The sequence below is a fragment of the Protomyctophum parallelum genome (assembly GCF_964188405.1).
Source record: "Protomyctophum parallelum genome assembly, chromosome: 20".
Taxonomy (NCBI): Eukaryota; Metazoa; Chordata; class Actinopteri; order Myctophiformes; family Myctophidae; genus Protomyctophum; species Protomyctophum parallelum.
The window spans coordinates 29924172-29951439 of NC_139718.1; the positions used below are offsets into that span (position 1 = coordinate 29924172).

At 41.1% G+C, this 27268-nt stretch overlaps 2 protein-coding genes across 2 annotated transcripts in view; one reads left to right on the forward strand and one right to left on the reverse strand.

Annotated features, from left to right (window-relative positions):
- Window positions 1-3512: 3512 nt before the first annotated feature.
- LOC310877731 (G-protein coupled receptor 151) lies at window positions 3513-4673 on the reverse strand (the record flags this gene model as incomplete). Its single annotated transcript, XM_083791680.1, has 1 exon — window positions 3513-4673. One exon carries the CDS (start codon window positions 4671-4673, stop codon window positions 3513-3515), a length of 1161 nt encoding a protein of 386 aa, XP_083647806.1.
- A 78-nt stretch (window positions 4674-4751) lies between these two features.
- The window catches only part of rab11fip5a (RAB11 family interacting protein 5a (class I)), a 67898-nt gene continuing 45381 nt past the window's right edge, over window positions 4752-27268 (forward strand). Inside the window, exon 1 of the mRNA XM_083792149.1 lies at window positions 4752-4842. The gene's annotated coding sequence lies outside the window, so the exon portion shown is untranslated. The remainder of the gene's footprint in view (window positions 4843-27268) is intronic.

Sequence of the window (27268 nt, forward strand, 5' to 3'; positions counted from 1 at the left end):
GTCCAGGAACCATGGCTGGTAATCCAGTCTGGCAGTGTGCTCCCGATCCCAACCTTTACTGCATGTCACCCCCCCCCCATCTCTCTCCCAATTTCCTGGCTACTACTATCAACCCTCAGTCAATTAATGATCAGTTAAAGGATTTTAAACCTGCTTTGAATCCCCCAGGGAGTACAGAGGATTAACCACTGTTTGATGCATTATTTAGTTCAAGGTTTCTCCAAAGTGTGAGATCAAGAGCATTACAGGGGAGGTGCAGTCATGAGGATGAAAGGCAAAGGCATTGTCTCAGTCTCAGACTTTGAAAATGTTTACTAAAAGAGCTGTTACTGAACAAACATATATTCTATTCTAACAATACAGTGCCTACTCCAAAGATTGACAATGTCTCTGCTTTGGTTAAATTATTTACTCCTGGGAAATCGAGAGCATCCTGAAGCTGATGCAGAGTGGGGGTGCCCAGGCCTGGATAGCTTTCCATCGTGAAAGAATAGGACTAGCTCTCGAGCAATCTTTGTTCCCACTGTCACCTATGGTCATGAAGTGTGGGTCATGATGGAAAGAATTAGGTCGCGAGTACTAGCGGCCCGAAATTAGTTTTCTTCGTCGCTGGCTGGCTGGCATCTCCCTTAGAGTTAGGGTGAGAAGTTCAGTAATGCGAGAGACACTTGGAGTAGAGTCGCTGCTTTTTCGCCTAGAAAGGAGCCAGTTTAGGTGGTTCGGGCATCTGGTTAGGAGGATGCCTCTCGATGTCTCCCTAGCGGGGTCCTTGAGGCACGTCCCACTAGGAGGAGACCCTGGGGCAGACCAAGGCGCAGATGGAGGGATCACATTGACTCACTGGCCTTGGAATGCCTTGGGATCCCCCAGGAGGAAGTTACTAATGTTGCTCTAGAGAGGGAAGTCTGGAGCTCTCTGGTGGAGCTGTTGCCTCCACGACCCGACTACGGATAAGCGGTTGAAGATGAATGGATGGATGGATGGATTGTCAAATGCGGAGCTGAAGTCCACAAACAAAATCCTTCTATGAAAGACCTGATTTATATTTGGTTGCATGCATGTCAACAAATAGCAGATCTAGGCCCGCATGGTGGTCTGGACACCCTAGGCTGCAATGCCATGCCAAGAAAAAGAAATCTAATGTAAGCTCACAATGAGTCGACTTTGACCTTGTAGATCAGCTATTTTCAGTGAGTCACACCAACAAGTATATATCTGGCATACTGTCCCCACACAGTCCACCTGCTGTATGTTGACTGCATCAATCATGACCTTTTTTCCTGGTCTGCAAACTGCAGGGAGCCCAGGAGGGTGCTGTGGTGTGCCTATAGTTTTCATGGTTTAAAATGAATAATAGATGATCTGACAACTATTCCTGGTGCTATTTTGGTATCAGCAGCAGTGTATGTTCACTGTTCAGGGAGCCAAAGTTTAACCAAGCCAAGTGCCACAATTGCCACTGAATAAATCATGTGCAGAGGCATGCACAATCATGCTGAAATCCTCAGACGCTGGCTTTTTTCTTTCAACCTATAACCTTTCTTTTCAATCCCGTATAGACTAAAATGTCAAATATGGAGCGTCGGAACCACAGGGGTTCGCTGCTTAAATAGAGACAAACTATAAGTAGAAACGGTTTAAAAGAAAACTGAAAGGTTGCATTGTAAGACCATTTCATTTAATTGAAAGTTATAACTAAAACATCTGAAGCAACTGTCATGAACTGTGTACTTTTATTGTGTAGTTATGTTCCTAGTGTTTCCTGTCTCTCCTGACTATTTGTTACTACCTGTCTTGTCTCTACCCTGATTGCTTACTTGAGTCCACCTGTGTCATGTTAAGTTCTCAGCCAATCATGTGGCGTTTGTAGTTATGTTTCACCTGTGTGTAGTTAGTCTGTTAAATCTCCCTGTGTTCAGTGTTTCCTTGCTGGATTTGTTGTGTTCCTGCTTCTGGGTCCTCAACTGACACGCACCGGGACAGCAACAAAAACAAGAAAAGTTTCTCTAAATTGATAAATGTATGGGTATTGGGTTCATAACATTCATTCAACTTGACAGTTGATCCCTGATTAATTACTGAACCCAAAACACTGAACTATTGGACTGTTTGAATTAATTTGAGGCACTATCAAGTTAAATCGCTCACAAGGGAGCTTATGAAAACTGTCGTACTTGTGTTTTTATGATGACTAATAGCTCTATTGGACTACTAGAGTCACACCTACGGGGTGTGTGTGTGTGACTGTGTGTGTGCGTTTAAAGCTGCAACCTCAAGCTGATTTAAATGAATCGCATGTAGTAACATGGATGACTAAATAAAATGGTGTCATCTTTTTAGTTGTTGTTGAGGATTGTTAAGTGAACTTGCACTTAAAGGGACATTTCACTGCTGGAAGAAACTGCAGTCACTCAATGTTAAAGTTGCTATAAGCAATAATATGTCACATTTGTAATGACCTTTTTATTTTATTTAATTTTTTGGTATTCACACAGCCAGCAATGGGTGGAACGCTCCCAAAAAAGATTTAGACTCTGTGATACATCTAGGGGCCGCAATCTGCATTCAAAGATTTTCCTAGAAGCTTTGTCATTGGTCGATTTGCCTGTCTGCTTCCTGATTGGTTAGTCACTGCGACCAGGTTTTTTTTCTGACCAATGACAAAGCTTCTAGGAACATCTTTGAATGCAGATTGCGGCCCCTAGATGTGTCACAGAGACTGTGTCACAGAGACTAAATTATTTTGGGAGCGTTTTACCCATTGCTGGCTGTCGGAATACAAAAAAAATAAAAAATAGATCTGGTTGCACTTTAAAGAAAGTTATGAAAATTATGGGGAGCAGTTTGCTCATGGAAATGTTGACATTTCAAATAGTATGGAACACTCCTTTAAAATAGAATATCCTGGAGATTATTTATTTATGAATACAGAATACAGTATTCTAATATTTTAATAACAAATCAGATTTACAGTGGATATTTGAGAGCTGACTTCCTCGTGGGGAAAGGTTCAAGTGGTGAGCTTTAGAAAAAGAAGAGAAGGATCATATTTGAAACATTTTAATGTTATTCACATAATGACAACAATCATTTTGATCAAGTCTCAACATGGATATAGGCCTATACATTTACATTGACAAACATATTACAATTACAACTACAATTACTGCAGCTCACACTTTCTGTGTATGATGCCATAGCAGAACATGGCCAACTTATACACAAAGCAGTTCCAAATATGTTAGGCTACATAAGGTATATACCGTATATTAAAAATGTCACATTTTAAATGTCTAGCCTACTGTAAAAATCATTGTTTACTGACCCAGTCAAGAAAATAAAAAACATTAAATGCTACAATCTTATTTAATACACTGAGGATATAGACCTATAAGCTACACATTTTTTTATTACAACAGCAGACCTTTGAAACTCTTTGATGAGCACAGACATAGATAGCTATTAAACTAGAAACCAACTGAACTAACACACACATCCATACACAATAACCACTATGACATTTGTTCCTCTTCCTTTCTTTCCCATGGGACCGGGTCTTGGTTGTTTTCCACCTGTGTGTCTCTGCGCCCGGTCCAAAAGTGTTCCACGTCTGGGAACGTGTCCGCTTCTTGGTCTTGCGAGTTGGCATCAGCGACGGAATTGGGGTTGGCCGCGATCTCAGCTCCGCTTCCCTCGTTTTTTGTACACGTAGGCCTACTGCCGCCGGTACCGTGCTTTGGATGTCTGCATATTGCGATAAACCACAGGTCGACCAGTCCCTGGCGCACGTCATCATACATGGTCATTAAGATTACCGGGGAGAGGGAGCTGCACGCGTAAAGAAGCACCTGGGCAAAAATGAGCAAGCCTACCGGAGGCTTGTTGTAACCAAGCCTTATCCAGGTAAACGTGCCCCATTCCGGTAGCAGCATGAGCGCATTGGCACCGCTTACGCACAGCAGGACCAGAGTGACCTTACTCTGCTGCCGAGGACCTGGCGCGTGGTTGACAGCAGAATGCAGTGTTTTAGTGTAGTAAGCAAGTGTGTAGACTACCGGCAGCACAAAGGCCGACGTTGGATATAACTTGTAGAACAAGTTCATGAAGTCGGCAGCGCAGGCTGGCATTTCAGAGACGCACACAGTGCTGTGGCGGTCGTTCGCCTGCAAAGACGCAAACAACATCTGGGGAATCGGAAAGATCATCGACAAAATCCAAATGATCGCCAAGGCTCCGTGAATCCACGTTGGACTGAAAAGCGTTCCTTTGGCGGTGCTTGAAGCCAAGTTGTGCGTCGCCCTGCTCGAGGCAGCGAGAATTAATGTTTTGGCAATTACGCACGAGTGCTGAAACCAGTCCGTGGTTCGGCAAACGAAACTACCGAAGGTCCATGTCTGCTTGTAGTATGTTACAGCGCGCACTGGGGCGCACAAGAGCAAAATCATCAAGTCTGTCGAGGCAAGAGAGACAAGAAACGCTTTAACTTCAGAACCTCTTCCGTTTGTAAAATCACGAATAAAAATCAACAAAACGAACAAATTACCAATAGCTCCAGAGACACAAATTCCTATCAAAATGACAGGCATGGCAGTTTTCGTCTCTTCTCCTCGCAGAAGTTGAATTCCACCGACAAAATCAAAAAAAGAGAAATTTTTGGGTTGATCAATATCCATCTTTCCACACAGAAAATACAAATGAATTGAAGAGATCTTAATGAATGTATTTTGCACTCTGCATGTATTTGATCCCTCAGCAGTAGCTGTCCACAACACAGTGGTGCTGAAATCTCCTCGAATAGCCAAGTGACAGCATCAGCATCACGGGGGAGCAGACTGGCAGCAGGTAGGCTGTAGAAAAGTAGGCTTCTGCCGTTTAGCATCGTCAACTCTCACGTCATTTGATCTCAGTGCCTCTGGGTTATAGAGCCAACCCAAATGTCAAAGCAGCATGAATCATGATCATATGAATATTCCTTTCTTTCTAAGTTCCTATATCATTATTGTTATCGTGTTACTACAGTATGCTGCTGCAATGTCAGAGGAGCGAAACAAAAGCCATTTTACTCTATATGAAGCTGTACACAAAATGTAACAATAACAAACTTTAGCATTTGCTATTGCTAAAACAGTCAAGTCAAAATATACCCTTTTTGCTTGTTTATGGGCTATAACCAAGATGTGCAGCCTTGAGTATAGCCCTAATACCTCAGCTAACTGTGGGGCATTCTGTCAAACCTCACATTTCCAGATAGATATAATGCAATATTGTGATTGGAAATAGACTATAGTATTTATTTAATGAGTGGCTCATTTGGGTTTCAACCACAAAAGGAAATGGAATAACAAAGAACTCCTTCTACTTCTGCCTTGTTAAAAAGGAAAAAAAAAACAACTCTACACAAAATGCATCTTTAAGCATCTGGAAAGAGGAGAGAGTAGGAAGTGTGTCTGTGTCTGTGTGTGTGCGCGTGTGCGTTTGTGGTGGGGGTATTTCAGTCACAGAGCGTGTGGAGAGGTGAGGGGTGCCCACTCAAATGCTGTCAACTCATCTGGGGCCTCGGTTGCTAGGAGACTGAGCCACCAACACAGCGTGGGGTGAGGGAAGGTGTGATGAACCATTAAAAAGTAGGGACATCAACTGCTTAAGTGGAGTTTGAAACGACCCTCTGCCTAGCGTTGATCCAATGAATGAATGGTTGGTGAGGTAGTTGTTTGACTGTGATAGAGAAGAGAAACAATGTGATGCATTCCGTAAGAATGCAAGATAGTCACAGGAGAGCTGTTTGCACGGAAGCATCCTAGAGCAGTAATTACCGATAATTGCCTTGCTGGGGGGGTTGTACTCTACTATATACTAGACTATTAAGAAGCATAAACGTGCATACAGTGTGCTACTTGACTTACAGTGCAAGAAAAGTGGCACAAGTGGAATAAATTGCAATCAAAATCAGTGTCACTCAGTGAGAATCCAACACAAAGGCAAAGCAGTTTGATTTGAACACAGATTCAACACATTTCAATAGTGACATATGCTACACAATTCATGTTGGGCTAAGAAGACCTTGCAGGAGAGCACAGGCAGATACATTCATATGACATTACACTACAAAATCAAACTGTCATTTTAGATTTTGGCGTTGGCTATTCAAAAATAGCAGATACCGGTATGTAAAATTGGTTATTTGGTCCAAAATGTTAAGAAACAAAATAATTGGAAAATGGTCTAAATAATGTAAAGTATACATGATTAGAATATGATTGAATATTTGACAATAAGGTCCAACAATTTCTACAAATTGCTACAATAAACAAGAAGTTGAAGGGTACATTTAAGTCTCATATAGATGTACCATGCATGTTCAATTCACGTATACTTTACAATACTTAAGATCATTTTTCAAATAATGTTATTTTCTTTTTACATTTTGGACAAAATAGCAAATTTTACATTGTGTTTGCCCACTCTGTCAGAGTTAAATGGATACTTGGGATTTTGCAGTGGAGGTTTTGAATGCATAACTGAACTATGTTAGCCTGGCTTGGCCAGACCCATAGCATGGCCAGACCCATAGCATGGGTTCACTGAGGAGGCATCAGGCATTCTTTATGACTCCCATGCATCTATGGGTCTGCTACTGGGACAGCAACTTTATTATATTTTCTCTTTAGAAATAATCAAAACCAGGCATGTTCTGAGGCAAAAGAGCAAGAGGGCAAGTACAGTATGTACAGTATATCTTTTATCCTTTCTTTGCTCATTCAGTGACCTTCTTTGTGTGAGAGCTACTTTGTGTGGTGAGCTACATGATGGTCCCTCAAGGCTAGGCTGAAAGAGAGAAAGAAAGAAGAGAAAAAATAGAGATCACATGGAACAAAATGCTAGTACTTTATTCTAAACTCTAGCAATATTCCCTTTGGAAATGTCCCTGAGTAAATAAATAAATAAAAAGAAAGAAGAGAAGAAGACATTGCTTAGTGCAGTTTAAAATAGTCCATAGAGCTCATATGTCTAAGGCTAAACTGGCTAGTATTTATCCTGACGTAAGTCCTACCTGTGACAAGTGCAAGAGCGGAGATGCAACTCTGTTCCATCAGTATTGGATGTGTCCAAAATCACAACCATTTTGGGGGAATGTGTCCAACATTTTACACCAAAATCTAGACCCAGATCCCTTAATGGCTCTCCTTGGCACTGCTGGAAGGGATGACCTTCCTCTAACACGCATAGAGTGTCGTATGGTCGACTTTGCCTTATTGCTCGCTAGGCGTGCCATTCTGTTCAAATGGAAGGATGCTGCCCCGCCCGTGCTCTGTCAGTGGCTTCGTGATATAATGTCCTGTCTCGAGTTGGAGATGTTAAGGTTTTCAATTGCCGGCTCTGAAAAAAAGTTTTACAAAACCTGGGGTCCGTTTATGACATTTTACCACAACACACAAACGGTATAGTGTGCCGTGCCTATGCCTCGGCCACGCCAACCACAACTGAAACAAATTCTGCTCTGCTAGTAAAATCTGCTTTATTATTTTTATTTACATTACATTAATTATGTATGCATGTATTTCGTATATAGATATATGTATTTTCCAACTATCCTTGGGATTGTGGGTGGGGGGTGGGTGGGATAGGGGATGGAGCTTTATTTATTTTTTCATATTTGATATGTCTCTGTCTAATGCTTGCCCCTGGGTTTGTTTGTAAAAAAGAAAAAACTTAAATAAAAAGATTTTGAAAAGAAAAAGAAAGAAGAGAAGACCATTACAAATTCCCGTCCCAACTCCCCTGACACAGAAAGGCTCTTAAAGATGTACAGTAGCCTATATGACATCGCTGTTGTCATGAATGAAGGCAGAAGTTAGAACCCCAATGCAGACACAGACAAGGTTAGCGAAGACACGGTATTGTTTTATTGTTTTTCTAACCAGGAGAGGTTTAAGAAGAGTCTGGATATCCAGGGCAGACCGGCGAGGCAAGCAGGCAGGCCGCAGGCGGGTTATCCTGAAGACAGGGAAAAAACGGTATTAATAATTACACTACCTGGCAGGGAGACAACAGACTGGTGAAAATCAGGGCTTGAACACTACAAGTGCCACAACACTTGTGTGGCGATAAGTCTGGTGTGCTGATTGCTGATGATGAGCAGGTGTGCAGAGAGGGAGAGGGAGAGATGGTGAGAGCAAGGGTGAAGGGCACAAATAAAGCACACCACCAATACTGTATAAAAAGGAAAAACAAAAAGGTGTTGCGGAGGAGGTCAGCTGCAAGAAAGGGTAACAAAGGTCTCCCCAAAATCAAAAAGATAAGCATGTTACAATTTAAGCCCTCTTTATTGGGTTTATTGTAAGTGACAGATGGAATGAGGCAGGCATCAATATGCACTGTTGATATGCAACCCAATTTGCATGAGAAGCGAATGATTCCCTTTAAGTTTTCCTCCATCAAATGGAGCGCACTCAAGATGGGGGAATTAATGATCACTACTGCCATGGGGTCAATTTGTTTTCAAGAGGCAAGACTGACAGTTACCATGACAACATGTGTGTGGCACACACTTGACAGAAACAGCAGTCTGTGGTCATGTCTATCCTTGTTGTGTGGCTATTTAAAACCTACTAGAGTGGTGTCCGTTAGGAACGATGCAAGTTGGAAATGAATGCCCCACCAAGTTATTATGTATGTGTCCCTTTTATGCCCATATATGGAGTTCTTGTAACGATGGAAGTTGGAGATCCATGCCCCACACGACTATGCAATACATTTTACCCGTGTCAATATGGAGATTTCTGTATCTGTCTCTCTGTGTCCCTTATATGGAGTTCTGTGTCTGTCAGGCATGTCCAAATATGGAGTGTTGTCATGTCAGAACAGAAGCTCCATATCTCTGGGCAGGGGTCCAGTCCAGAGCCCGGGGAGAGGCCTTTTGTGGCGACACCGGGCACTGCACTCCCTGTGGGGTTGTGGAATTAGTATGTCGAATTTGAAGTTGGTGGGGCGAACGGTTCTCCAGTTACGTGCATTACAGCCGTGGCGTACACACAGACAGACAGAGATGTGGTGCATTTATAGATAGAAGATAGATTTCACTATACTCATTCAAACAAATCTAGATTCAAGTTGTTTATTTAGGAAAGGTTATTGTGGTGTTATAGGTATGTTCAGTGTGGAGTTGGGATGAGGAATGAAGGGATGAGGAGGCGATGTCACCCCATTCGACCGTTATCTCTGTATTGAATAGGCGAAATCATCCGTTATCAGCACCTTCGAATAGGGCCCATATGGCCATATACTGGCATACTCACTGTCTCAGTATGTCATTATCACCTATTGTGACGGGTGATAATGTCACTGATGTCCTGACGGAGGCGCGCCGTGTCTGGTGGCCTTGAGCCACGTGAGGCACCGCCGAGTGAGTCGCCTGCCGAGCGTTGCGACGGCCACCAGACCCGACTCAGCGCCGTCCGAGTTATGTCCCGATAGGCAGAGAATAGTATAGTTAACCCCTAGTTTCCATGCACCAACAATAGTTGGAAATGACACGTCCACCAGGGGGAAACCTTGACCAGGCTATGTTCAGCCAAGGGTGAGTATGCCAGTATGGCCATATTGGCCCTATTCGAATGATTTCACCTATTCAATACAGAGATAACAGTCGAATCCGCTGGCGAATCTGTGATGAAGGGATATGGGGATGAAGAGTATGAGGGGATGAAGTGGAAGTATGGGATGGCAGTATGAGCATTGGTGGAAGAAGTATTACTTCTTTACTCAAGCGCTGTGAGCTTGTAGAGCAGCCGTTTTTGAATAGACAAAGATAGGGCTTATATTTGATGTATGTTTTGTAATGATAATCTAATCTCTATATTAGTACCTAACTAGTGACTTAGGGCTCCATTAAGCAGTTCAAATAATATTACTAATCATATTACAGTTTTATGAGCTGGGGGCTTGTGGTATGTCCTATTGCAATTTTGGGCATGTTAAGAAGCGCTTTCGACACCCCGTGGATTGCGCAAAACGGCCTTGAATTAGTCATGGGTTTAAGGAGTGTTTGAGACATACCCAATCAACATGTCCGTACTATTCTCTTTACCAGTCAGCTGATGTCACATACGGAATGCGCACTTTGGGGATCGTGGTATTACATTTCTTCAGGCTGGCACCATAGAAGACATGACATGACTTTGTCACATTTGGGTTAATTATTCCTATTGCACTGCATGCTGTCACCTTTATGCCTCAAAATAATTTGTTTCTATTGAAAAACACCAGTAAAATAACGTTTATTATATTTTATTTCATTCAAGTCATGATGAAGGAATGAGTTGAATGCTGCTGCTTAATGCTGTGCCTGTGGCCCTGATGGTATATGATCTTCGCTCGTAGCATTTTATTGAAGAAGACTTGAATCGGGTTTGATACAGCATATGAAAGCAAACTTCCCAAGGATTATGGAGATGTTTTTATTTATTTTTAAGGTTGAGAAATCTAATCTCAACATTTTACCAAAAAAAGAGCAAAAAGAGGCTGTTGCCATGTCTCATAGAAACAAGTAAATAGGTCTATAAAAATAAGCGCATATAACAGAGGTCTGTAACCTATTTTAAATGAAGTGCCATGTTTTTATTTTCTAGATAGTGAGTCTGCCATATCCAGATTAATTTTAATGACACCACATTAAAATAAAAAAACATATTTTGATTGTCCACAAATATAGGTATAGGTAATATAAGTTATTCCTTCTTTTTAAATATGTTCTTGCTCATTGTTATAATGATCATTATATATATCCCCCTGCAGTCAGAGTTCATAGTTTTAATGAATGAATGTGATGCATTGTGAGCTGGTATAGATCTGCTATTTTCAAAAGCAATCTTGGAAAAATGTAATTTAATCTTTGGATTAGCCGTCCTTAGTTGGGCAAATGCATTCATCTGGGGATCCTTGACATGGGAATGTGCTGTGTGAGGATCACTGGTTTAAACAACATTAGGAGTAAAAAGCCCAAATAACCACTTTAGAAACAAGAAAAGCAACCACAACTAGTAGGCTACAACTACCAATATTTACAAGCAACTTTACAGAAAAAGAAGCCGCTTATAATAAACAGACATGGCAACACTCCAGCAGCCTCCCAGAGCCGCTCAAGTGTAAAATCAAACAGTGCTTTTTGCGTTTATGAGGTGGTCAGACCCATGTCTAATCGTTATGCCTGAGTGTTTTTAGGTCAAGGGGCTTAATAGCAAATTGCGCAAAGCGAAAATAATTAACATATGGACACTCCCACAATGCTAAAATATTCAGGAACGCCGTATGCCATATGTGTGTGCGTTCAACACGGGCCGATATGCCTTTCATAATACGATTGTGCGCAGAGCGAGGGCAATTTATGTATTACCCCATTGTAAAACGGATCTTCAAAATGGCACCCTAAATGTTCAAATAAGTGTCTCTCAGATGTAGTGGAGTAGAAGTATGAATTTTGAGAAATCGACATACTCGGCTAAAGTAAAGGTACGGTACATAAAAACTGTACTCAAGTATAGTACTTGAGTAAATGTACTTGATGCTTGAGGGGAGAAGGATTGAGTCCAGAGAAGAAAACTGGAAACCAACCCTCAAAAAAGGATTTGACCCGAGAGGATGATCACAGAGTGATGGAGATGAGAGTGTTAAGTTTGTTCAATTTGTTCAGTTTGGAGCCGTTTCATGCGATTGCATGGTATGGAAGTGAGTGCTATGTATGTAAAAGGTGTTCATTTAACTCTCAGGTTTTACAATGTAACACATTTCATTTATATACAAAATGGATCTGTGTTACAAATAGATAAATATTGTATTTTTATGTGAGAATGCAAGAAGGAGTGCAATCATTTTCATTTAACATCAATGGCAAGTGAAATAGTTCAAGGCTTTCATTGTCACACATTCTACAGTTTCAGCTGTCACAACATTGCAGACAGCGGAAATCTTTAGACTTTCCTTAACAATGTTTGTAAAACAGTAGTAGGGTAATAGAACACGTGCACACACACACACACACACACACACACACACACACACACACACACACACACACACACACACACACACACACACACACACACACACACACTCACTTTCTCTTTGACATCAAGGCAAAGGACTCACTCTAGGAAAAGGGCACAGACTCCCTCCCCTGAGGAATAACAAATAATTAAGTGTGTGTGTGTGTGTGTGTGTGTGTGTGTGTGTGTGTGTGTGTGTGTGTGTGTGTGTGTGTGTGTGTGTGTGTGTGTGTGTGTGTGTGTGTGTGTGTGTGTGTGTGTGTGTGTGTGTGTGTGTGTGTGTGTGTGTGTGTGTGTGTGTGTGTGTGTGTGTGTGTGAAGCATGTGTGTACGCCAGAGAGACAGACAGACAATTACTACTTTGCAACTATAAAACATATTGTTGGATTGTACACTTTACTGTCACATCCTTTTGACAATTTGTTTTCCTTTTGCATGTTGACACAATCACAACAAGCAGCTTACTGTATTATCTATCTAGTAGTAATCTCATTATAATCTCTTCAAAGGTGCATGAACAGATCTCTGTCATATTATATTCTTTCTCTTGACAGCCATTACTTTGTGCATTTAGCACTTAGAAATCTTATCTGTAGTGACTTAAATATGTGTGGCAGAAGTATAAACTATACTAAGTATTACAAGCAACCAACAAATAGGCTTGCAAGTAGGCTACTATTCCAAACAGGAAAATTAATTAGTTGGGCATGGTCCACTGCCATCAGCCTGCGATAGTGCAGTATTACTGTCCAACTGCAATATTAATGCTGTAACACTATACCACAATACTAATGCATCATGCATGATAATTACATTTTAGTTTTCAGGCACTGCATTTATCAAAAATAGCCAAAAGAAGAGTCACCAATCATCAGAGCCTTACTGCATAGATACTGTAATTCTAGAATGATCACATTTAGTGCAGTGGTTTGCACTGAGGCACACTGCCTGCTGTGCTGTTCAGGGATTATTGCAATATACAAAACGTTAATTTAATTATTATATGGGAATGTCAATTTACTATATATTATATATATATATCAATGCTTGTGCACACATTTCCCAATACAGAGGCAAATTATATACCCCAAAAATATTAATGTTTTAATGTTTTTCATTTGGCATTTAAGTGTAGAATAATGGCTGTGTCTTAGAGCCTAGAGAGGATATTTTTGCACAGATAAGAATACAGGTGTGTCTTGAGATCTGGCCCTGCAGTGTGCCTTGGGGCTTGGGCTCGAAACATTTTGGTTGTGTGGGAATGATGGCACTGCTCAACAGCTCACAGGCAAAGTGTATTGATCTACACTAGAACTTCGGTGATCCCAAGCTAGTTTTGATTCAATTAGGATCTATTTGTCTGCTTACAGCAGGGAGACCTCACAGAGGGCCTCCAGTTCCAAGGAAGGGGAATCCTGCACTCAGAGAGAGTTCCTTTGATTCGGGTTGCCTCATCTTATGCTTAATAAAAGACTACCACCTAGTGGTGCAAGAAAGAAATTTCAGTCTTTTCTCCAATATCACTTGTTTTGACCTATTATTAGGCTACATAACTGCCAAAATGAGCAACTTGGCTAAATAGCTACTTTATGCTTTTTGTCTCCACCAGGCCGAAGGCATGGGGAGAGAGTATGTTTTGCACTCCGTCCGTCCGTCCGTGTGTCCGTGTGTCCGTGTGTCCGTGTGTCCGTCCGTGACAAGCTAATCTCGGCCACCGTTAACCCGGTCGATGCCACATTTTGCACACACACTCCCTGGATGCCAACGATGAACCTCTGCCCCAAGATTTCCAGAACGGCCTGTTATAGCGCCACCAGGAGGCCGCTTTGTGCAAAACAAGTTTTTGCACAGTACACCTACAGATTTTGTCCAAAAATCCCGCAAATCGTTACACAGTATCTCCATAGTCATGTGCTCAAGACGGATGTGTCTGATATTTCATATTCCATCCTAATTGGCTAACATTGGCTTTCAAATTTTGCAGGATTGGCCTGTTTTGAACAAAAAACCTCAAATCATGAACGCAGCGTGCAATTTCACGTGAAATCTTTCACGCACTTTCCTACTAGGCTGAGGAATATAGCCCACCCATTTCACATTGCCCTGTTATAGCGCCACCAACAGGTGGATTGTGCATGCGTGCCATCAACACGGATCTGCACCATTTCCCATATTCCATCCTGATTGGCAAAGATTGGAACAAACAAACAAAAAACATGTTTATATTACTCCTAAATATTCCTATCCTCCTGGTGGAGACCTGTGCCCAGAAGGGCACTTTTTCTAGTTATATTATGTCGCACAAACCATAAGATGCAATCTTTCGGCTTTTTGCCTTTATTCATCATCATCATCATCATAACCTTTATTTAAGCTCGGAGTACATTTTCAATGTAGCGGAAATACAAAAACACAAAATCAACAATCAACAATATACATTAAATACAGAAATATGAAATATATGAATTGGAAAATTGCAAAACTAAAATAACTATAATAGATAGATGATAATTAATTAAAACAGTTGAACAAAAGTGCTAGAAAGCATGTCCCTGAATTGACCTAGGGAAGGCACAGTGATCAGATTTTTAGGGTCTTCTGGAGTTCGTTCCAATCAAATGGAGCACTGACAGAGAATGCTGCTTCACCTGGCTCTGAGTTAGCAAATGGGACCTTTAGGGTCAGGAAGTCCCTCGAGCGGGTCTGATAAGGACTTGGATTCTGATCCAACAGAGAGCAAATGTAAGAGGGGACCATTCCTGAGATGGCTTTGAAAATGAACATATACCAGTGCTTGTCCCGCCTCTCGGACAGAGAGGACAAGCCTGCGTTCCCATAGTGTTCAGTGATGGGTACCATAGCTGTCACCAGTGACCCATCTTAGGGCAGAATGGTAAACCGTATCGAGGTGCTTTAAAGTGGATGGTGCTGTAAAGAATGTCCCCGTAGTCCAGAACAGAGAGAAATGTGGCTTCAATGATTGTTTTTTTTACAAGATGCCGGAAAACATGCTTTGTTCCTATAGGAAAAAACATTTGTCTCAGTTTAGTGACTAGATTTTCAAGAATTTAAAAGACAATTTCTCATCCAGCCAGATGCCACGGTACTTGTATTCTGATCTTTCAATTGTAGAGCCATTGGAAGATATAAAAATTATGTTTTCTGGTCTGGTGGTTCTAGCCATGGTGAAAAGCATGAACTTAGTTTTGCTTGTATTTAGAACAAGCCTGAGCTCAACCAGGGCATCTTGGAGAGTATTGAATGCCAGCTGCAGCAAGCTGGGCTGTGTCAGCAACACAATATAAGACTGTGTTGTCTGCATAAAGGTGGGCATTACTCTTTAAACTAGCCGAAATAATGTTGTTAATATATATTGTGAAGAGCACAGGACCTAAGATTGAGCCCTGGGGGACCCCCATGGAGACTGGACGAAACTCCGATTGGGTGCTCCCGGACTTATTGATAGTTACAGGTGAAGATAGACAGGAAAGAGGGAGAGAGAGAGAAGGGGAGAGACACAGCATAGGTCGTCATGAGTGGGACGAGTCGGAACAGGTCAGGCCAGAGCCTATATGTGGCATGCGCCTGGACCACTAGGCCAGCGGGCGCCCCATAAGATGCAATTTTTAACTCATTGTCATGAATACATCACATGCCTGAAGAAATGTTAAAGAGGAGGGTTGGAGGACAGAGGCAATATTTATTAACAGCAGATGGCATCTTTAAAAAAAAACCTTGCTTGGTAATGGTGATTTGTCAACTTATTTGAGTGTGAGTTTACACAGATCACCATTATCAAGAAATACAATTTGGTCGATGATTAATTTAACTTCTTAAAACGATATATTCGCCTCATATTTTTCTGTAGAACCAGTAACAGTGCTGATATGGGCAGTAGAGGGAGTGCTTGGCTAAAGTAATCCCATGTATTTTGGATAATCTGAAGCCGTTTCAGCCACCAGATGGAGACTCTGACACATTCATAGAATAGGTATTCACAGCTGTTTGAATAGACTCAATAAAGCAGTATTCCCACATATCCTTACTACATTTAGTTTCATTTTAATAAACACATTAAAACCAATTATATTAACCTAGCAGTTAAGGTGCATAGCACATTACCACAGCCTGACAGTGAGTCAATGGTTCGAATCCCAAGCCCGATGAACTTTTCTCTGTCCCCGTCGCTCCCCGTGTGTCTCTCTACTACTGTGTACTATCAAAAGCCAAGAAATATCTAAATCAAATACAAATAATTGTACACTCAGATGGCTACATTAATAATACTAAGGATTTTACTGTGTAGTATTCCTACATTCACAGGCTGTCTGGGTCTGTTGTCTGACACTCTGGAGGTGACAGCTTGTTTGACTATAAACTATAAATACCTTTATATTTGTTAAGTTTTAGCCTGCAGCAGGTTAGTGTGATTACTGAATTAGAACGGCTCACCTCTACCTCAACAACAACAACAACCACCACCACCACCGTTTATGTCCTGGAGCATTGAACAATGGTTGGAGCTGCTCAGTGGTCCAGCAGAGTCACAGACTGGTTGCTCTGGGAAGATTCTATTCAGCAAATGTGTTTAACTGAATGAGTGGGAGGCGAGATATCAAGGCAAAAAGGACCTGGGATTTATACCTGGATAAACAAAAAATAAAAAAACTGTGATGAGTTAAGCTTTCAGGGTCTTTAGATATCAGACCCTCTCAGCCAGGTGAAAATGATCCATCCCCAGGTAGTGACCATGCAGTAGTGCATGTGTAATCGTAAATGGAAACTGCAACTCTACAGCAGTGATTTTCAACCCTTTTCATACCAAGGTCCATTATTTATTGGGAATTTGAGCCACGGACCACCATTTGATGAGACCCAAGACTTAGTATATTTTGTTGTCATTGGATAAGATTTTGTCCACAATTCCATGTTGTATCTGTTGCTACCATTAGGAGAGATAACAGGCAAACGTTGATCAAAATAACAATTCTTCTACATTCTCTAATTGTGTAGACTTCTTGAAAATTAAGTAATGCAGATGTTTAACAATAATTTATTTAAACTCTTGAGAGAGTAAAATGAAACCAACTGGAGCCATAAGGGTCCATTTGGTTTCATTTTACACTCTCAAGAGTTAAAGATCTAATAAGGGTCCATTTGGTTACCAACCTTCCATCATTTAGTTGTGGACCACCTGGAACCCCCTCAAAGACCACTGGTGGTCCCCGGATCACTGGTTGAAAACCACTGCTCAGTGTCCCACAGACACGGCTATGCCTGAGTGACTACAGTGCTTTATTGGTGCCATCACAACAAGAATGTCTGTCACCGTGGCTTGTATTAACCACTTAAACCATGTATATCCTACTACTCTGTTCATGGGGTCCCCCAGCCCCCAGAGGAGAGAGCTTTTCTTTTTTTTCCCCCTTTATTCCAAATATTTTTGCTGAATGTGTCTCTATTTTCACCAAAATGTTCACCCATTATATGACATGCCCACTAGAGTTCAAGTGGTTAAGCAGATTCATATTTAGGTTCAATTTGGTGGGCTTAGCCAGGTAGTGCAAGTATCAGATAGGGACAGTGAGTCAGTGACAGTCACAATTGTAACCTGTGTCGTGTGATGACATACTGTACCCTCTATTCATGTCTTTTCACGGTGCTATATCATAAAGACAAAATGTAATAAAATCATTGTAAGAATGACAGTAATTTCATTAATTTATATCAGTCTTTCATGTTCTTTTATGAAATTGACAGAAAGGAATGGAAGCTTATTGCACTTACACAGCTATGTAATCTTGTGCATATGCAATGTGTCTATAGATGTCACGCACAGCCGCACACAAAAGTACCCGCACACGCTCGTGCGCACACACCCAGGGTACAGAACATACACTGAAAGGGAAAGTTTTTAATGCACACAATGAAGAAACTGCGCAGGTGTTTTGTTTATAGTCTCCTATGCTAAAGAAAATTACGTTTTTCTTCTTCTTTTTTTTTATCTAGATGACTTGTATGTTGAAGGCCTTTTTGCATACGAGGTCCCTATGAAATCTTGTTCTCCATCGGGCTCTGTGCATAATGAAAAGGGGCTTATCGTGATGTTGGGCCCCAGGGTGACGTCGACTTTCTCCATTTCCACCAAGAATAAGGTGAACGCCACTTTCGACTACGTGACCGTGTGGAAATCACCCCGGACACATATAGCCTAGGTGCAGGACTGGGAACAATAACTCTGCTAGAGAATAAAATGAAGAGTTCAATTGGGAAGCGATTAAAATGAATAGAAAGAAGCCTCAACCTGATAAGACACATACCATTTCCTCATCTATTTAACATTCATTGAATTGAATAATCCGGTCTTATTATCGTAAATAGTCTGCATATTTACCCTGAATATGCAAATTTATGTTTGCTGCAAGCGCTCCAGCGACTTAATAATTTTTTCATCAATATATGCATATCTCTGTCCCTTTCTCCTATAGCCATTTATGGAGAGGAGTGGAGAGAGAGAGAGTGGGAGGGAGAGAGAGGAAAAGAGAGACTGAGAGATGCATACTGCCATATAGTGCTCATTGTTTCTGTATAACTTTTCTATTCGATTCTTTTTTTTCTTTTCTTTTTTGCTCTTTGCCCAGGGCCAACCCAGTTACATTTCAATCAAAAGATTCATTGTAAAGTCATTATCCCAAACTAGGCCTCGATAATTGGCTGTCATTTTGCATAGTGGTCCCACTGTGGCTCTGGGGCAAATGGCTGTGGTCTTATCTTTCACTTTTAAGGAAAAATAATGGACAATTTATCATTAATCTTCTCCGGGAAATAATAACAAGTTAAATGTCATTCCCCATGTCGTGCCTTACAAATAAATCTCTGTTGCTTTAGGCTGGGGCTGATCACTGACTGACCTAGCCTCTTCACAGAGAAGGTAAAGGAGAAGTTTAAATGCTTGAATGCAAACAGCAATGGCTAAAGGCCTGTATAGAACTAGAGGATTAACAGCTTTTCCTTCCTGTCACCGTATGGAATACACAGCCACAAAGTAATGTATTGAAATATATGGTAACACATGAAATTGTATAAAAACATACAATTTGTATTCCAGACATTCTTGGTTGCACATTTAGATAACCCACAGCACATTACAGTAAATGCAGGAGTTCAGTCTCTTGAAATGTACACACATATCTACTTAATAGTATGCACAAATTATGTAATTTACATTTACCTGGCATATCATTTTATTTGGATTAATGGGGATTATTCTTTAAATACCAAGCTTCAGATATTGCTTTTTTCTTGCAGGTTATCAAAAGAACACCTGAAAGGTTTTGGCCAGTGACCCTGTTCATTCTGTGAGGGTCTCTGAAACCTATTAAGTCAAACAATATCCAATAAATGGCTAGGCGAAAAGGGGGACATCAGCAGAGGACGACACTCATTCCCATTCGTTTATCGGATTAGCGCCTCTGCAAAGGACAAGGGGAAGGGAATGACTCGTTTGGCATTCAAAGGCAACTGTGGCCCAAGAGGACCTGTTTGAACAAGGATCAATTATCAATCAGTCTATCGTTGAGGGTGAACACGGAGGATGCAGAGATGAACAAATCTTAGATGAGATCTGTTGACAAATAGCCGCCTAAGATCCTGTCAATGAATGCACACGACTGAGCGCCTTTGGCTTTGACACTGGACGATGACACTGGTCACGGCTGAAATACCCTCTTCAGATTAGGGGGCCCCCGAGTCAAATAGAGTTTCAAATAATAGATTAGTGTGTATTATGTCTTGTCAATTGTTGGACCTCATTTCTGGCCCCTATTGTCAGTTGAATGATATTAAATTGGGGCCCTGACTAGCTGCTAGTGCAGGGCAAAATGTGTTGTAGGCTGTGTCTCAGTTGATCATGTTTAGTGTAATTACTAATTTCACATCAAATATGAACTCCTTTGCACACCTGGAGGTAAAAACAGCATCCAAAATGTTTATGTTAGCAAATAATTTAACAAAGTCACTATATCTATTTCTACTATAAAGGCGTTTTATGAATTCACATTACCGAAACACTATTACAAGCTGTATCCAAACGCAACTTATCTCTGACTCTTGTCAACTTACTGTCCCTCCCTCTATAAAAATAACAAATAAAGATGAAACCCATAAACAAACATTTAAAATAAAACGTACACCAATCGAAAACAAAATTACTTTCCTATAACTGCTAAAAAAAACTTTTGAGAATTAAGGTGTTCTTACACCTAATTAACTTTCCACAAATTACGATGTGTTGCAAAGTATAACAATTTTACTGTCCAGTCAAAACCAATTCACAATCCCTGATTGGCTGAGGGTGTCACCGACGTACGCACGCAGCGCCTTGATTGGCCGAGGGTGTCAGCGACGTACACACGCAGCGCCCTGATTGGCCGAGGGTGTCAATGACAAACGCAGCCGAAAACAGTACTTGCGCACGCTCTGATCGCAAGTACGTAATAACCCCCCCCCCCATGGGGAACAGAAATAGCAGAGCCCACTGGTGGTGTTGGGGTGGCGGTGGGAACAGCACATAACAACAACCAGAGAAGGAAGGCAGGAAGAATGCAGTCTTAGGTGAGCTTAAATAAATGTAAGCATTTAGTTCATATACCGGTGAATAAATTGGTCAGCTGACTGCCACATCAGCATATGACATGTGGGTCTTGCAAACACATACACCCACATAGTAAATAATGCAGCGTATTAACCCCGTGAGTATATCTGACTGAACTAACTCTGCAAGCTACGTATCATAAGTTATAACCATGGTGGCCTAGCAGTTCAAGAGACTGTCTAGTAAGCTGAAGGTCATAGGTTTAAGCCCTGCGGCAGCCAGTGTCTATCCATAAAAATTGTCTGGTTGGTGCTCTTGACCAAGATAATGAACCTCAACCATCAACCGAATGCCTGAAACATACTATAGAATGCTACATGTGCAGTAGTTGTTGTGGCAAATTTGTTTATTTAACTTGTTAAGTCACATCACTTTACAAAGTAGGCCTAGTCTAATAATTTTGTTTCCACTACTAGTCTACTATGTCTCAGAACTCGGAAGGGTTGTTTTCTTCCACCAACCTTCTGTTCTTCTGCCATTTATTTTTTACGTTTTTAGGGGGCTTTTTATGCCTTTATTGATAGTGAAGTGTGTTAGACAGGAAATGGGGGTCCGTCGGACCTGCAACACGCCGTCAGGCACCATTGTAGCCTAGGTGCCTGAACAGCCTAGGCCAGCGGTCCAGGCCTCATCCATTTGTGTTTATTTGGACCCCCTCGAAAATGAGACGCTGCACTGAAGGGCTTATCCTCCAGTGAAATTTCAGATAAATAAATAATGTATTAACGTGATATTACAAGGTAATACACCTATCGTAATAATTATTGGGCACGCAGTCCAAGGACAACAGAGCCTCTAACAAAGTGTAAAAGAACAGTAGAAAACAATCTGTGAATAAGTAGCAAACGCCTTACACTGATGAACATAAGGGCTGGTCAGCTGTTCAGTTGCAATGCTGGTGCTTTACATACATTTATATATATATATATATAAATCGCCCTATCAACTGCACTTTGAATAATTATGGTAGTTGATTGTTTAGATATCAATTGCTCACTAAAGCACGGGTAAATCCACTGTCTGTTCCACATTCAACAAGGTATGACAGATGAGGGTTTGAACCTGGCCAAATGCCACTGTTTGCTCATGCTAATAACATGTAGCCTCTTCTTGTTGTGTATTGAATGGAGGTCTTAATACTCGCACAATGGCTATAATAGCTTTCTTATACTGTTATAAGCCTATATTGTCCTTCAGCCTAATATCCACAACAATAGTGATGGTCAGTGTGTCCATTTGGAGGTCAATCATCACGGCCAATGCAAGGTCAGTGGGTGGACACCTCCTCCGTCTGAGAGGGCAGGCTGAAGGGCAACAGACTTGGAAGAGGGTGAAGGGTTAAGCTTAAATTACACTTTGTCACACGGCGGTGTCGCTCATGCCACGTTTATTGCTTGAAAATCAGTTCTTCTCTGCGATTGACCCTGTCGTGCGACGCAGTATAAATTACACTCCATAGAGAGGGTCATAGAGGAGTTCCTTCAAGAACAAACACCATCTCCTATAAATCCTAATCCTGGTCTTCCCAAATTTCTGGCAGATAACAGTTGACCATGATGGCTAAGAAGCAGGCTGACTGCCCAGGCACGAACTATATCCTAAAAGGAGACTCAACTCAGTGAGTCTATAATGGACACAGCTGAGTGTGCTGCTTTGCATTTGCAAATTATTCCCCGTTTTGTTTTGACCTCATCTGGAGAAGCGGTTTTATGCATTAGAGAATTTCAGGCCATTTACAGTAATGCAGAATTTAGACATTCTACTGTAACAACTTGATCTATAGCCCATTTTTGGCGGGATTATGTTATAATTTGGCTATTGAAAAATATGGACACAGCTGAGTGTGCTGCTTTGCATTTGCAAATTATTCCGCGTTTTGTTTTGACCTCCTCTGGAGAAGCGGTTTTATGCATTAAAGAATTTCAGGCCATTTACAGTAATGCAGAATTTAGACATTCTACTGTAACAACTTGATCTATAGCCCATTTTTGGCGGGATTATGTTATAATTTGGCTATTGAAAAATAGCAGATCTACAAGCTCATAGCGCGCCACCAAGTGGTGCGCTACGAGCTCGTAGGTCTGCTATTTTTGAAAAATCGTGAAAATATTTATTTCAGAAAACTGGAGAATTTAGAATATTTCTTTTTAATTTTGAGGTCAGGCCTAAATGGGATAGTGGGCCTACTCAGCAACTTGGGAATGCAGGCCGCACCCGGTTATGCGTTATACACATTGTGCTTGTTGTCAGAGTACTCATTGTACGCAGTGTACCTATTCCCAGAGTGACCCTTTACCATACATATAGGCTAGTCTATGACATCAATGTCATAATGATAATGAGATCTCATTCTCCATATATGGGGATAAAGGGGACACAGACAAACCTGCCCGACACTTTCACATCACCCATGTCATTTGATCGGCCAGACTGTTCACTGTGGATTTAAGTAGCTTGGTTTACTCTTGCTGGGTTAAATTGAGTTAAATTGTGCCCATTGCACTTACAGGTAGAGCGGCACAAAGATAGTGAAAAATGCAGATCTACAAGCTTGATGCTGTGCAATGTGTTATGCGCTTCTCCGCTAGAATATTTCAACTAGCCAATCTACATTGACACGTTAGTAAAAAAAAAGGCAAAGAAGTTTAGGGAGAAGGGGTTTAGCAATGACGAAAATGGAGCCCCTACTAGTGTGGATGCTTACTGTAGATTGTTTACAGTGTAATAAAAGTGATTACACAAAAAGGTTATTTTGCAAGGAACATTGCCTTGCGATTTTCTGGTGGACATTTCTGCAATAATGAGAGCTCACAAAGAGTCTTTCACAAAGTTTATTAGCTCACTTGCAAGTGGGCACAAAAAGCCTTTGGCAGAGTTGAAAAGTATTATCAATAGCTGGTGACAAATTGGTTTCCACCTGACAGTGATGATATGGTAATAAGAGTATGGGACTATGATTATGATTTGAACAGTGTAGACTCAGTACAGGATGCTATAAATTCCAATATAGTCTTGAATATTAGCTCGAGGGAAGGTCAGATGCTGGCTGCTAATTAAAACTGTCACTTGCATTGTGTATGAGCATCCGATTAGGAGGACAGCAAGGCTTTATTTGTCACATACTGTAGGGTCAGGACAGGGACAAGACAGTGTCTCAAACCCTTCCATCAGAATCAACATAGTGATCATTGGTTCTGGTTCACTATGTGTTTCCACCGGTTGTGAAATACAGTAGGTTTTTATGTTGAAAGATACATTATAATTATTATTACTGATACATACAAGCCAAATATAGATAGATCTGAACACGCATGAAGGCGATTGTAAAACAACCCTACTTCAAAGCGCACACACACACACACACACACACACACACACACACACACACACACACACACCTAAAATGCTTTTCTGTCCCATCCACAGGGGGTCAACCAGGGACGCTTTAAAAATCCTGACTTGGGAAACACTGGAGAAAAGCCTCATGGGAATTAACCCTACCCTGGCAACTCCAAACAGTAGATGACAGGGGGCTTACATGATTTCTCGGTTCCCTGGGGACATCAAACGGGTCGGAGACGACCAATTGACTCGGTCCATTAAACACACCCTAGTAAAGTTGTTCAACTATGATTTCTCTGTCTCTTTTGGTTCTGTGTGTTATGGCTCATCATGCATTAACTGAGTGTTGAACGACATGTCCCTCTACAAAAATATTGTATTTTCAATTGAGGTATTTGTTGATATTAGTCTTACTTTGCTCTCTTGCTAAACTAAAGGAAACTATTGTGTTGTTCTTTGCCCTTACCATTGTTTCTTGTTTCAGTGTTATTTTGTTCTCTACAACAGGGAGACATGTCTGTTCTTCTCTGCCCCTTTCCCTTTCTCTCTTGTCCCATTGACTGTAACGAGTTAAATATTTAGAAAACAGGCACCTCACCTCTCTCTCTCTCTCTCTCTCTCTGCTCAGACTGCAGCTAAATATACCACTGGCTTCACCAGGGCCTGAAAAGATTAGCAAACAGACCTCAGTGGGATAGACTGGGTTTAGTCTGAATAAGAAAAACAATGAAAGTAGGATAGGACACTCCAATTCCCACATCAATTCCTCCCCATTGACATGAAGAGGTAAATCACCAAGGTGATGTTGATTTTACACCAGGGAGTCGTCTCTCCTCCCCGCCACCCCTCTCTCAGCAGGTTGGACCTCTGGGTCTGTGTCTGCCCAGTATTGACTTGTCTCCCAGGGAGGAACAATAGCATTATGTCTGAGTAGATCTCTGGGGTGACTGGGTGTCTTCATTCAGAGAGGGGGCCCTGCTGGGACCAGATTAGCCTCTTTGTGGGGGGCCGCCGGGGATGAGACGCCAAGGGAGGAAGTATCAGAGAAAAGACAAATCATCTTGCGTTCTACTTGTTATTCATCGCAAACAGACAGCTGGAGGGTGCGGCCTTTGAACTGAGAGCGGTTGAGGGTGAGCTAAACCCTGGTGGCATGCCTATTTTGGGAATGTCGTTATAGTCAAACATAAATGTAAAACAATTGTCAACGATTTTCAAACATAGCCGATTTATGAGCTTATAATGTGCCATGATGCAACTCGTTGTGAGCTTGTAGATCCACTGCTTTCACACTTTTTGAATGGGGCTTAAGTGGTTACAAAGTCAAACACATAATTAATTTGTAGTGTTGTGTGTTTCATGGTCTTGAAATTCTTCTTTTCAATACAGGAGCCCTCTTGAGGTGATCACAGGTCCTCCTGAGGACCACTATGCATACATGAGAATAAGAAAAATAAAAGCCAACAATAGAGAAGTAGAAAATGACGATGACCATTTAAAACTGAAATAATAATTTGATCTATTACCAAACAAACAAACACGGAACTAAATCAATTTGAACTTGTCTTAGAAACACATGATTTAAGCAGACTATGCCATCATTTTTCATTGCCAGTCATGTATTCTTGGCTGGATTGCATGACCAACAGATGGCGTCAGATACAAACTCAACTTGAATCTGCCTACTAATAGATGGTATAGTATAGTAGATCATTTAGGCTGTACTAAACTAAAGGTAAACATATTTATCCAAAATACAAATTAATATGTATACCGGTATGTGTAAATAATGATCACTATAATAGGCTATTGTGTATCATAGGCTTATGAATAAAAACATGCTGTTGTCTGATAGGGTTGAGTGTGTATTGTTTTGCTGTATTGGAAGATTAATTGTACTTTTTTAATTTCAAGGACCTCCAGTTTGATTAATTAGGCCGTGGACCCAGATGTTTTTATTTTTTATATGTGAGACCACAGCAAAAGCCTCAGTGATAATTTATAACTCTGAGAGTGTACACATGAAACCAAATTTAATTTGCTTTCATTTGTAGACTCTCAGAGTTACAGAACCATAAGGATCCATTTCTAACTATCAAGAATTTGGCTGATGAGAACCCTCTAGTCTAGCCTAAACCCTCCCCGAACCTATAGTGAAGCAGGTTGGTGTGTAGAAATATAGTCTGCCAGAAAAAGGAAATCATATCAACTAAATAGAATAATAGTTTATAGTTCGACAAGACACGTGACATGAACCTACAAATCCACCCTGTTAGTGAATGATTGACATGTCCAGAGGTCAAAAACGGAGTCCCAGCCGCTAGTTTGCACGGTTCGACTGGACCCTTGACGCCCCGGCGCAGGCGAACACTTGTCCACAACAGCTGGCCTGAACGAGGCGTGTTTTTCTTTCAGAGCTTAATGTGGTGTTGGTTTACCAGCTTTGTGGATTCTCCTTTTGTGTCTGTTAACCAGGGACTTAGTGGTCTTTGTTCGATTTATATTTTAATTATCTGCTAAACTGCATATGAGGAGCACTGTGTGGGAAAAGTGCAGAGGGTTTGTGCTGTGGGGCTGACTGTGGGCATTTGGCACTGAATTAATCTGCAATTCTGTTTGGATAGGATGAGACCCTGCTGTCTACCGTCAGTCCAGGACACAGAATCTATCAGAGCTGTATGGAATTTCAATAAGTCACTGAGCCTCCCTGCATGGGTTAATGTAAGTTGGATAGTGCTGAACAATCACAAATTCCTTTGATACATTGCTACGTCTAGGTTTTCTTTGTAATTTAGGCATCCTAATTAAGTGATCACTATCACTATATATAGGCCTTTGCTGAATGCAACCTACTTTAACAAAAAAAATGGTTTTAGAATAAACTTGAATTGTGTCGAGGATAAACCTATGCTACAAATTATTATTCCACGATGGAGCAAGTGGTTTAGTAGCAAATACTAGTAGACTAGGAGCACATGGTATAGCATTGAACTTGAGATGGAAATGTTGGCCTATTACAAATATTTGGACTTGGTTCTTGATATATTAATGTCATATTTTCTGTATAAGGGTTGTGCCTGATATGAGTCATATGGGAAATGCTATATGTCAATATGTCATTGTCAGCAGACTGTATAGTATACAGTATGTGATGCATATGTGTACGACTACGAGGACAATAAAAGTATCTTATCTCATCTTTTAAATTATTATTTATTTTTGTCCAATAAAT